The sequence below is a fragment of the Vigna unguiculata genome, chromosome 7, assembly GCF_037176805.1.
Source record: "Vigna unguiculata cultivar grain cowpea cultivar isolate G323 ecotype 2 chromosome 7, ASM3717680v1, whole genome shotgun sequence".
Lineage (NCBI taxonomy): Eukaryota > Viridiplantae > Streptophyta > Magnoliopsida > Fabales > Fabaceae > Vigna > Vigna unguiculata.
This window is the reverse complement of record NC_140798.1, coordinates 29,916,004-29,928,715: the sequence shown is the minus strand read 5'-3', so window position 1 is coordinate 29,928,715 and position 12,712 is coordinate 29,916,004. Positions and strand designations below refer to the sequence as shown.

General features: G+C 32.2%; 2 protein-coding genes across 2 annotated transcripts; one reads left to right on the top strand and one right to left on the bottom strand.

Moving 5' to 3' along the window:
• Window positions 1-3,535: 3,535 nt before the first annotated feature.
• Window positions 3,536-4,791, bottom strand: LOC114192619 (uncharacterized). The gene has a single exon (XM_028082398.2). The coding sequence runs from the start codon at window positions 4,720-4,722 to the stop codon at window positions 3,856-3,858; it is 867 nt and encodes a 288-aa protein (XP_027938199.2). The 5' UTR covers window positions 4,723-4,791; the 3' UTR covers window positions 3,536-3,855.
• An 824-nt stretch (window positions 4,792-5,615) lies between these two features.
• LOC114180749 (uncharacterized) lies at window positions 5,616-10,694 on the top strand. The gene is made up of 3 exons (XM_085676022.1): window positions 5,616-5,766; window positions 8,616-9,984; window positions 10,092-10,694. Exons 1-3 carry the CDS (start codon window positions 5,616-5,618, stop codon window positions 10,666-10,668), a joined length of 2,097 nt encoding a protein of 698 aa, XP_085532148.1. The 3' UTR covers window positions 10,669-10,694.
• Window positions 10,695-12,712: the final 2,018 nt, after the last annotated feature.

Sequence of the window (12,712 nt, the reverse complement as noted above, 5' to 3'; positions counted from 1 at the left end):
AGGAGATGAGTTTTGATGAGAAATGAGTGTGGAGAGATTTATGAATTCAAATGAATAATATAAGTGAGACAAGATTTATATAAGAGAACAAATTTGAGTAATGAGAACCAAAACATTTATTAAATTTTCAAATATTAATGAAATCTGATTGATAAAATTTAAAAATATTTTTAAAAAATTATTAACAAAATAGATATTCAAATTAAAAATAATTTAAATGTCTTTTTACTTCCATTTTTTAAAATTATAATGAAATATCTTTTTTAATACATTAATAAAAGTTAAAATACACCACTTAAAACAAAAGCATGAAAATAGCAAAGACTAAACTAATAATAATTTATAATTAATATATTCGATAGTGACAAAAAAATCACGATAGTCACATTAAATTATTATATCATAGTAAAAAAAATTATACAATTGCAATGATAAAATTACACTTCTGATGATGAATTAGAAAATAAAAAAATATAAGAAATACAAAAACTAATATTCTACATGATAAAAATAAATAACTAATAATAATATTAAAAAATAAATAAAAATAATTAAATGTGTGTCTTAAATCAGTGCCTTAGAAACAATTTAATAAAAATGAAATCCCACAAAGAAAAATAATTGTATAATTATGGATTTGATAAGATGAATAATATGAAAACTTTTCATTGCCAAATTAGTTAAACTATTGAGAGATGATGAGAAGTGTTTTAGCAAAACAAAAGAGGTATTCAAATGAAACAAGAATTAATAATAAGATAATAAAGAAGATCAACTTCCTTTTTATATTACATAGTAAATGAAAAGTTTGTATCATTAAACAAATAAATTTACAATTAGGCATTCTCATGTGCAAATAAAAAACACAATAAATAAAAATATTATTAAGGAGTAAAAATATTCAAATGTGCAACATAAAAAAATATTTAATTGACATGAATTACATTATTTGAACATAAGTGCACACACATTGTGATCTTGAAGATGTGAATGAATTCCATGATAAGCCAAACAATTAGAAGAGAAAAAAAAAGTGTGTAGTATGTGTATGTGTGTGTATATGGCGTTACTTTGGTGTCCTTCGGAAAGGCGTTTTGGTGCTATTTCATGTGGATCTAATCAAAACATGTCATATGCAATTTTTTCAAATGATGTGGCATTACTTTAGTATAGTTAAATCACATGAAAGCATATGCAAACCCTACTCATCGAGTCCTTGTCACCCACATGGATTTTCTTTGAAATGTCGATCTCTTTCTAATCGTTGATTATTTTCCTTTCCTCGAACATCTCGACGTTAGTTTTCCCAAAAATAACAATAATTCAACGACCTAGATTCCTATTTTGTGAGTGTATTGGAAAAAAGAGAAATGAGGAGAAGAAAATATCATTCATATATTCCAATACATGTCACTGATTACAAAGAATGGCTTGAATATATAGATGTATAATAAAACATTTAATCAAAGAGTTGTACAAAAAAGGTAAACAAACAAAATGAAAACAGATTTAACAGAATATGTTAATAGAGATAACAAAACATATGTATAACATGTTTAGTTCTCTTAGTGGGATTTTTAGCTATTTTAATAGCAGAGTTGTTATCACAAGAGGTTGTATAAGGTGTGGAAATGGAGATCTCGGAAAATGTATTGAAGCCACGATAATTCACAAGTGAGGGAGGCCAAAGTACAATATCCAGCATCTAATGAAGACCTTAAGACCATAGTTCGTTTCTTAGATTTCTAAGAAATCAAAGATGTGCCAAGGAAGATACAAAAGCCAGAGATGGGATGCCCAATCAAAATTTGAATAGGCTTGGATTTTAAGATTAGTGTTGGACTGATATAAGAGACCATAGCTAGTGGCATTTTTCAGATAAAGAAGGATTCTTAAAGCTTGTTGCATATGTGATTGACGAGGGGAAGACGCAACCTGGCCAACTTGGCCAAGTTATTGTACAACAAAAAGAAATACCATGTCAAATAAATCAATCTCCTAATGATGCGCCGGTAGGAAGAGGGGTCAATCAATAACAGTTCTTCATCAACATGCAATTTAACTGAAGGATCAGATGGTGTTGATGTTGGTTTGCAGTCAAAAAGATTTGTTTTTGTTATGAGGTCTAAGCTTTATTTCCTTTGGTTTATAACGAGACCATATGAGGACCGAATGACTTCGAGTCCCAGAAAATACTTAAGAGGACCGAGATCTTTTATAAGGAATTGGTTGTGAAGATAAGCTTTAACAATATGAATTTCTGTGATATCGCTACAAGTACGTCACATAAACCTACTATACAGTGGAGAAGAGACTTTGACAAAAAAGGAGAGGTTTGAACTTTTTTTGGAGTACCTAAGAAGAAGAAGTTTTGTAATGAATTTGTGTTTCCAGTTTCTGCTAGCCTACTTGAGACCATATATGGACTTGTGAAGCATGCAAACACACTTTGGATGAGGAACAAATAGTCCACGAGGGGGCTTCATGAAAACTTCTTCATTGAATAACCATGGAGAAAAGCACTATCCACATCTAGTTGGTGTATAAACCAATGTTTAGCAGCAACTAGCGCAAGGACAAGTCTTAAAGAAGTTAGCTTCACAACCAGAGAGAATGTCTCAAAGTAATCTATCCTTGTGTAAATCCCTTTGCAACCAGCTAAGCCTTGTAAACCCATCTACAACTGATGACTTTGTTTTCAGGAGGAAGAGAAACTAATGTCCAAGTACGGTTTTTATTGAGAGCATCTATTTTAGCAACCATTGCATATTTTCAATAGTCACTTTGAGGAGCTTCTTTAAAGGAAAAGTGTTCAGCTTGGGCAGAAATGTTGTGACAAAAAGAACCATGATCAGAGGAACATTTATCATAAGAAACAGAACGATGTATAGGATAAGGATTAGATGAATGGGTAGTTTTAGTAGTGTTGGAGTTAAAGGGTAAGCATTTTTGTTTAGCAAAACCACAAGCTATGACATATAAAAAAGAAATGTGAGGATGTTAGGAAGCAACAACTTGTAAGATTTGATTAGAGGATGTCCCAATTTCATATGCCACATTTTACAATAATCGGTAGTATTAACCAAAACAAAATGTTGAGAAGTAAATTTTTGTTTCTGACACGCTCAAATTAAAGCTGTTATAGTAAGATGAAACAAGCCTTGATGAAAGAAGAGATGTAGTATCTCTATCATATTTTTGTGTAAAGGCCTTCTCTTCGCCCTCCCAAGCTCCATAGCGTTAACCTCTTCGACAATTTCTTCATGAACAACCTTTTTATTCTCACTGCAATAACTGCGAGCTTCTGTAGAAAATTATAATAGTGTCATTTCATGACGCAACATGGCAACGCTTCTGTGATTTGTGAAAGACCATGTTTGCATTCTTTATGCGTTATCAATCTCGAGTGTGGAACGAAGAAAGGTGACATTGCCAAATCCTATGTGACTTCTGATTTCATCATTGCATTGGCGAACATTTTTATTATTATAGCTAACATATTTTTATGAATAAAAAATAATGGAAAAAAAAGCAATTGAGAGGAGAAAGGAATAAATATTGGTTATGTGATGTAATGTGCTGAATGTGAAAATAAAAGATAGGTTTTTTTACAAGGAATGGAGAAAGATTGAAAAGGATGTTGTTCTAAGACAATAGGGGGTGCCATATTCTAGCACAGTATGTGTGGGTGCCTGCATATGTTCCTATTGAATGCACGAGAACGTTAGTTAATTTTCTCATCCACCCACCTAATAACTAAAAGCTAAACCACCTTGTCAAGCAAAAACATCTAGGATTTGCAAAACGTGGAGACAAAAAGACACCAACATTGGATTGAGAGATGGTAAGTAGCATCTAGGCATTGACGCCCATCATTCTCTTGTTGATGGAGAGGGCAATGTTGCAGAGTTGGCGAAAGCTTACACTCCTTTTCGAGAGAATGTCATCGTCGCCGGGGATGGATTCGTCACATGTGTCGATTGCCGCTAGGGCTGCCTTCATCCACGTTAGGGCATCTTTCTCATCGTCGGACAAAACGGAAGCAATAGTGTCTTGAATTTGGCTTTCTGCATCCAACAAATTCTCCTTGCAATCAGACAGTCCCTGTTGTATTGCTGGTTCCAAGGTCGGGTCATCGATCATCATCTTCGCGTCTACTAATATGTTGCTCGCGTTTTCTGCCGCTGCCTTCAGCGTTATTATTGCCAGGTCCTTTAGGGAGGCTTCTGGGCTGCTTGGGTCCGACATAAGCACCTTCAAGCACAGTTCACTGTTTCCCCTTGTCTTGCACACACTCTTGATTAGCTCTTTGCCTCGCAATTCTCCTGCAGCACCGGTAGGACCAGCAGCACCGGCTGGTCTGGCAGCACCGGCAACACCTGCAGGACCGGCAGCACCGGCAGCACCGGCAGGACCGGCAGCACCGGTAGGACCGGCAGCACCGGCAGCACCGACAGGACCGGCAGCACCGGTAGCACCGGCAGCACCGGCAGGTCCGGCAGCACTGGCAGCACCGGCTGGTCTGGCAGCACCGGCAGGATCGGCAGCACCGGCAGGTCTAGCAGCACCGGCAGGACCGGCAGGTCTGGGAGCACCGACAGGTCTGGCTGCACCGACAGGACCTGCAGCACCGGCAGGACCTGCAGCACCGGCTTCGTGATGCGCTACAATAACACACATGCACGTGCCCAATAGCCACAACAAATTTGCTTTGCTTCCCATTTTCTTTTGCTTTGCTTTGGTCTGGTTCCCTTCCACTTTGCAGGCTTTCGGTTTATAATCTCAAAGGAAAATGAGGTTTTGACAAAAAATATTTTGACAAAGTTTACAAACTTTCTATAAATAGGATTAAAGTAGATTAACTTTTTATTTTTTAATTAAAAAGAAGTAATAAAAATAGTACTTTTTTTACTTTATTTAGTAGTTTGTCAAATTTTTTTTTGTTAATGTATCATTTCCCAATCTCAAATATGTTTGTTACAATGGTAAGGTAGAAGTAGCGATGCGCTGCGCCATCCAATGCTTCTGGCTATATTCAGCAACTTTTCTATTTCTTTGCGTCTTTATTACCACACATTTTTCTATTCTTTCTGCACCCCGCACTTAGCCCCGTACAGTAACGGGCTTTTCAGTTTACTTCTTGCAGGCCCATTTACCACTCCACCAATTTTATGGAAAAAAAAAAGAAAAATCAGTGATTACCTCAATTTTTCAAAAGGTTTGGTTTCAAATAACGGTTTAGGTTGGTCAAAATTTCAGAAGGTACTAGTGTATAAATTTTCTTCTTGTGAAGACAAATTTGATTTCGTTTTCTTCATCCTGTGGATCCGTGACCATATCATTCCGGGGATGCCAATCAATACTGATACCTACCCTAATTGAATAATAAATTCCAATGATGAATTTTCATATTCATGTAATTGGTACAACAATTCTATTTTTTTCACTCATCACTTCCAGAAAATAACAAAACATAATCTTGCAATAGCGCCAAAGAAGAGTGGATATGGGCAGGGTCAACCAAAGAGAACGCCACGTTTTTCAGTAGCACTGGGCGCCGCTGAAAAACCCAACTGCCAGTTGTACAACGGTATCAATTATCAGCCCTTGATATCATGGGTCCACGACCCAGATCTGGATCCCGGCCACCTTTTAGCTCCACTATTAAGCTTACCATTTCCAACGACTTCCTCGGGCACCAAACCGATGCGGGAAAAGAAGAAAAACCCAACGAAGCCGGTTTAGTGTTAGAAAATGGTTGGACCGGTACGGCGTGTCGGTGAACAGTGATTCGACAAAGTGGACAGTTAGAGTGAGAAGTGAACCATGCATCGATGCAATGGGCGTGGAACACGTGGTTACAGTTGGGAAGCACACGGCATTGTTGGCCGTCGGTAAACTCCGACAAGTAGACGACGTAGTCGTGGAGAGAGCGGTGGGTGTTGGATGACTATGAAGCTCCGACACGGCGTCGGAGCCATGCTTCCCCGCGTCGGAGGCGCACCGGACACGGACACTTGCCGGAAGCGCACACGACGCGGTGTCGGAAGCTTTTTTTTTGCCGGACGGATGCAGAAAAAACACGTTTGTGGTGCTGAAAAAGTGGAACGTGGACGCCTTGCAGAGTTGCCTGTCGCGGAGAGAAGGGAAGATAGAAGATAGGAAAGGGAAAGTTAAGCAAAACAAAAAAAAATCTGAAAAGAAATACATCTGTTCAGTTTTCACTTTATCTAAAATTTTCTTAAAATATTTTATTTAAAGAGATTTTAACTTGTTTTATCATTATATAATATATTATATTATAATTAATTTTAATCTATAACATCTTTCATTTTTTATACGTAAATAAATATAAATAAATTACTAGATACATGTTCCATATTTCAAATAAATATAAATAAATTACTTTATATATAAAAAAATAAAGATAAATATATAAATAATCTTAACTAAAAATCTTAATAAATTATATAAAATTAAAACCAAAAATTTTAACAAAATAATCCTCAAATATATCTATTTGAATATCTTTATATCTCATCTTTTAATAACAAAAACCTTATACATGTTCTATAAATACATACAGAGACTTACAAAATATACAAAGGAAAAGAAATCAGTTAGAGGTAAAAGAAAGAAACGTTGAGATTTAGTGAGCGAAACACATGGTCATTGCAAAAAAGCTCTTAAAGGAAGAAGGAAGAAGCTCGGATAGAAGAATAAAAAGAGATATATTTTGAGCAGGAGAAAAAAGTAAATACTGAGAAGAAGAAGTGTGTAGAAAAAGGTAAGTACTCTTTACGTCTTCTCTTCTTCTATCTATTAAATTCTTTGCCTTCTATATTAAATTTTATCCACACCCTCTTTTTCTTCTACTTATTAAATTCATCCATTAAATGCTAATAATTTAACTTTTTTAATACTTAATGGCATTCTATGCATCCATCATATTTGCTATAACTTATACATGTGAGAGTATTATGTTCCTTGTTCTTTTAACAATATAAAATAATTTAATAATTTAACATTACTTTAAAAATATATTATTTTATAAATAATTATATTTTATAGATAATTATATTTTATATTATTATTAGATTATACATGATACTTTATTAGTTTTTAATTTCAAATTTCAATACATATGCATTACATAATTTTAATTTATTTTATAATTTAAATTATAAACATAAAATTATAAATTTTATATTTTGAATTTAATTTTATAAATATATTATGTATAAAAATTATTTAAATTATATACTTTGGTTTTATTTTTAAATTTTAAATATTAAGTAAATTTTGTATTTTCAATTTATTTTATTATAGGAAATTAAGATGAGTAGACCTAATCAAGCTATTGAACAAGAAGATGAAACAAAACTCCTTTGGAGATATTTTACAAAGATAAGAAAAACTCCTGGTGGTGGAAATTATATGGTCAACTGTACTTTGTGTGATTTTGAATGGCTTAATTACTCGAATCATACCCAGTTTGGTTCGAAAATTTCAAAATGGTACCCGCTTTGAACTTTGCCTCAATTTAGTACCCAATTTTGATTATTGCATCAATGTAGTACCCGCCGTTAAGTCTTCACAAACGACGTTAACTACCTTGCCACATGTCAGCCTCTGAATTTTTTAATTTTTTTAATTTTTTTTTTAAATTTTTTTTAATTTTTTTTTAAATTTTTAATTTTTTTTTTGAATTTTTTTTGAAAATTTTTTTTTGCCACGTGTCAAATCCTTGATGTGACACGTGGCAAGGTACCTTGCAAGTGTCATTGTCTTCCTTTCAACTTAGTCCCCACATGTGTCTATTTGTTTCAATTTAGTACCTATATATGTTTATTTGTTTCAATTTAGTACCCAATTTATTTGTTTCAATTTTATTCAAATATTTTATTTTTATATGGAGAAATATTGTATCTCTTTTAAGACAAAATTTATTATTTATATAAATGTTATATTTATATTTGTTACTAAAAATGACTTACAAATATGTTATTCATGACTTTTACCATTAACTTTAATATAAATTTCAATACTTAATTTTATAACTCATTTTTAGTAACAAGTATCAATATAACATTTATATAAATAATAAATTTTGTCTTAAAAGAGATACAATATTTCTCCATATAAAAATAAAATATTTGAATAAAATTGAAACAAATAAATTGGGTACTAAATTGAAACAAATAAACATATATGGGTACTAAATTGAAACAAATAGACATATATGGGGACTAAGTTGAAAGGAAGACAATGACACTTGCAAGGTACCTTGCCACGTGTCACATCAAGGATTTGACACGTGGCAAAAAAAAAATTTTCAAAAAAAATTCAAAAAAAAAATTAAAAATTAAAAAAAAATTAAAAAAAATTAAAAAAAAATTAAAAAAAATTAAAAAATCCAGAGGCTGACACGTGGCAAGGTAGTTAACGCCGTTTGTGAAGACTTAACGGCGGGTACTACATTGATGCAATAATCAAAATTGGGTACTAAATTGAGGCAAAGTTCAAAGCAGGTACCATTTTGAAATTTTCGAACCAAACTGGGTATGATTCGAGTAATTAAACCGATTTTGAATTTAATGGATCTTACACTCGAGTGAGAGCTCATCTCTTAAAAATTAAGGGAGAAGGGGTTAGAGTTTGTCCAAAAGTGAATCCGACAAAACTTGCTGAGCTTAAAAGATTGGATAATGAAGCAACTTTGAAAATTGAAAATTCAAAGAAGAAAAAGGTCTCTCTACCACCTATATCTGAGGAAAGAAAGCAAACAAGCAGTGGTGGTGTTCACCAAAAACTCAAGGGTCCTCTAGAAGCTTCTTTCAACATTCAAGCTAGAGATGCTCTTGATTGTGAAATTGCAAGGATGTTTTATTCTTCAGGATTACCATTTCATCTCGCAAGAAGTCCTTATTATAGGAGTGCCTTTTCTTACGCTGCCAATACTTCTAACCTTAGTGGATATGTACCACCATCATATAATAAATTGAGAGGTCCACTGCTTGATAAAGAAAGAGCTCATGTAGAAAATCTTCTGCAACCTATAAAGAATTCATGGAAGCCAAAAGGTGTGACAATTGTTAGCGATGGATGGAGCGACCCTCAAAGAAGACCTCTTATCAATTTTATGGCTATCAATGAGAGTGGACCAATGTTTTTGAAAGCAATAGATGGATCTGGTGAGACAAAAGACAAGGATTTTATTGCCAAACACATGAGAGATGTAATTATGGAAGTTGGACCACAAAACGTGGTACAAATTATCACAGACAATGCAGCAGTATGTAAGGCAGCAGGTATGATCATAGAATCAGAATTTTCTTCAATATATTGGACTCCTTGTGTAGTGCACACCTTGAATCTTGCATTGAAAAATATTTGTGCGGCAAAAAATACAGAAAGAAATAGTGATCTTTATGAAGAATTTTATTGGATCTCACAGATTGCTGATGATGCTACATTTATTAAAAACTTCATTATGGGGCACTCTATGAGATTATCAATGTTTAATAACTTCAATTCATTGAAGTTTCTTTCTGTTGCTCCAACGAGATTTGCTTCAACCATCATCATGCTTAAAAGATTTAGAACCTTGAAAAGAGGACTCCAACAGATGGTAATTAGTAATGAATGGTCTGATTACAAAGAGGATAATGTTGATAATGCACGAACAGTCAAAGAAACTTTATTGAATGATAATTGGTGGATGAAGGTTGACTATATACTTGCTTTTACTGCCCCTATTTATGATGTTATTAGAAAAACAGATACGGATATGGCTACTCTTCATTTAGTGTATGAGATGTGGGATTCAATGATTGAAGATGTGAGGAAGATCATATACCAACATGAAGGAAAGGCACAAGTTGAACATTCATCTTTTTTTGAGGCAGTAAACTCAGTATTAATTGATCGTTGGACTAAGAGTAGCACATCTCTTCATTGTCTTGCTCATTCTTTAAATCCAAGGTAATTATACTATTAAATTATTTTATTATTATATATTTTTTTGTATATGTCTTATCTATAATATATAATATTATGTTAATTTATGCTTATGTTCTTTAATACTGTAGATATTATAGTGATGAATGGTTAAGTGAAGATTCACAAAGAGTTGCCCCACATGAAGATGCAGAACTTACTCATGAAAGGAAAAAATGTTTTATGAAGTACTTTGATGATGTGGATGTAAGGAGACAAGCAAATATAGAGTTTGCAAACTTTTCAAATGAAAGAGAAGATTTTGCAGATCCCGACGCTATAAGGGATAGAACTAAAATGGATGCAAAATCATGGTGGATTATTCATGGATCTCAGGCACCAATACTTCAAAAGATAGCTCTTAAGCTACTTGGACAACCTTCTTCTTCTTCTTGTTGTGAAAGGAATTGGAGTACCTACTCTTTTATACATTCTTTGAAAAGAAATAAGATGACTCCCAAAAGGGCAGAAGATTTAGTATTTATCCATAGTAATCTCCGTCTTCTCTCAAGAAACTCCTCAAAGTATAGAGAAGAGGAAACTAAATTATGGGATATTGGAGGAGATGACTTTTCATTGGAAGACAGCGGAATTCTTCAGATTGCTAGCCTATCTCTTGATGAACCAGAATTAGAAGAAGCATTTTTCAATGAAGATGAACAAATATGAGAGTTAAACATCATGATTTACTTACGTTTTTTTTTGTTTTTCTTTTGCTAGACTTTATTTCTTTTATAATTGTTTATCTTGATTTCTATTAGATCATGAAGTATAATTGGTGGATTGTTTTTTATATAAATATTAATTTTCAATTTTTTAGACTATGAATTGTAATTTATATATATATATATATATATATATATATATATATATATATATATATATATATATATATATATCCGTGTCCGTGTCCTACATTTTTTTGATTTAGACGCTTCCCCGTGTCCGTGTCCGTGTCGTGTCCGTGTCCGTGTCTGGGCTTCATATGAGTAGGTGAAGATGGGAAGGAATTTGAGAGAGGAAGGAAGAAGGCCCTTGGAAGGGATTCGAATAGCGTGGTTGCGGCGAGGAAAGCATGAATGGTGGAAAGTGTGAACGAAAAGGAGAACGATTACGAGGAGGAAGAGAAGAACGGTTGAACCAAACATGACTTTGCCATTAGTGGCATACTTTGTTTCATAATCTGGATCCATGAAAACTAGAGAGCGGAGAAGATAGAAAATAAGAGAGATTGCAATTTATGCACAGATTAAACAGTGGTTGAAATACGGTGGGGAGTGAATTGAATTTTTTTATTAAAAAATTGTAATTAAATTTTTGGGAGGGAAAGGAAGAGGAAGGTTCCTATCCTGTTAAAACGTATACTTTCACAGATAAAATTTCAATTTAGCTCCACTATACATATGCATTTATTTCTGGTTTACTATGTTTGTCTTTATTTGCGTCAAAATTCATTTTCTCTTTTACAAAATAATAAGGATAATTAATGTATCAATAACAAATAAATATATACATATGGATAATATATTCATAATTTTCAAAAGTATTTTTATTTTTTAATCTCTACTTAAGCTATTCATTCCATAATTTTTTTATTCAAAATAGCCAAGCAGACACATTTTTAATATTTTTATTTTTCAAAAACATAAAATATGGAGTCAAGCTAAACAAACTTTTTAAATCTTTGAATTTGCAAATAAAATTTATTTCTATAAAATTAAATAAGGAGATAAAAATCTATATATATTAGTTTCTTGAACCAAACATGTTATAGAATATTTTTTCTGATAATCATATTTTAACTCTCATTTTATATTTTCTTACGTAATTTAGTTTAATGTGGAGTACAAAATGAGAATAAAAATATCATTTTCTTTTTTGTACTTCTTTTTTCCTACCGCTATATTCCTTGTTTGTGATCCATGCATTAATTTTGTTTTGTAACGTCTTCCTACAATGGAATAAACTATCATCTCGTACTAATAATGCGTGTACGAGATAGTAATATACCATATAAAAAAAACTGTATACAAAGAAAAGAGAATTCGAAAAGTCCCAATTAGTTTTGAAAAAGTGAAACAGCTAATGAACATTTTTAAACAATGGCTGATACAATATTTATATTAACTAAAATTTAACTCTAATTCAATTTTATATAATAGAATAAAATTTGTATCTTATTTATATATTATAAAATTACTTTATATTTATATTTAGTCGATGTGATTTGTAACCATACATATTATTAGCTTATTAGCTTATGTTTTATATATGAAAAATAATTGATGAAATTTCAGATTTGGTCAGAAAGAATAGAAAGAAACACAAACCAGAAGGCTGTTTTATGTTATAAGTGGGTAGAGTTAATTTTGCAAGATCTTTTATAATTAACATATATGACTTGTAGATTTATTTGTGATGGAAAAGGTTTTAAGAATTAATATCGACATTTATCAATATTTTTTCAAAATGTCATGTAGTGCAATAAGATCAGTAAGATATATAATTTCTTACTATAAATGATGGAATAGTTTAAGACTTTGTTATTCAAAATAGCCAAGAATACACATTTTTAATACTTTTATTTTTCAAAAACATAAAATAGGGAGTCAAGCCAAACAAATGTTTTAAATCTTTGCATTTGCAAATGAAATTTATTTTCTTAAACTATAAAATAAAATAAGAAGATAAAAATCTATATATTATTTTCTTA

Bases quoted from the DNA above. Each gene is read 5' to 3' on its own strand.
- LOC114192619 (XM_028082398.2), bottom strand. From the start codon at position 4,722: ATGGGAAGCAAAGCAAATTTGTTGTGGCTATTGGGCACGTGCATGTGT.
- LOC114180749 (XM_085676022.1), top strand. From the start codon at position 5,616: ATGGGTCCACGACCCAGATCTGGATCCCGGCCACCTTTTAGCTCCACT. The intron at 5,767-8,615 runs GTACGGCGTGTC...CTTACACTCGAG, and splicing joins GTTAGAAAATGGTTGGACCG to TGAGAGCTCATCTCTTAAAA. The intron at 9,985-10,091 runs GTAATTATACTA...TTAATACTGTAG, and splicing joins GCTCATTCTTTAAATCCAAG to ATATTATAGTGATGAATGGT.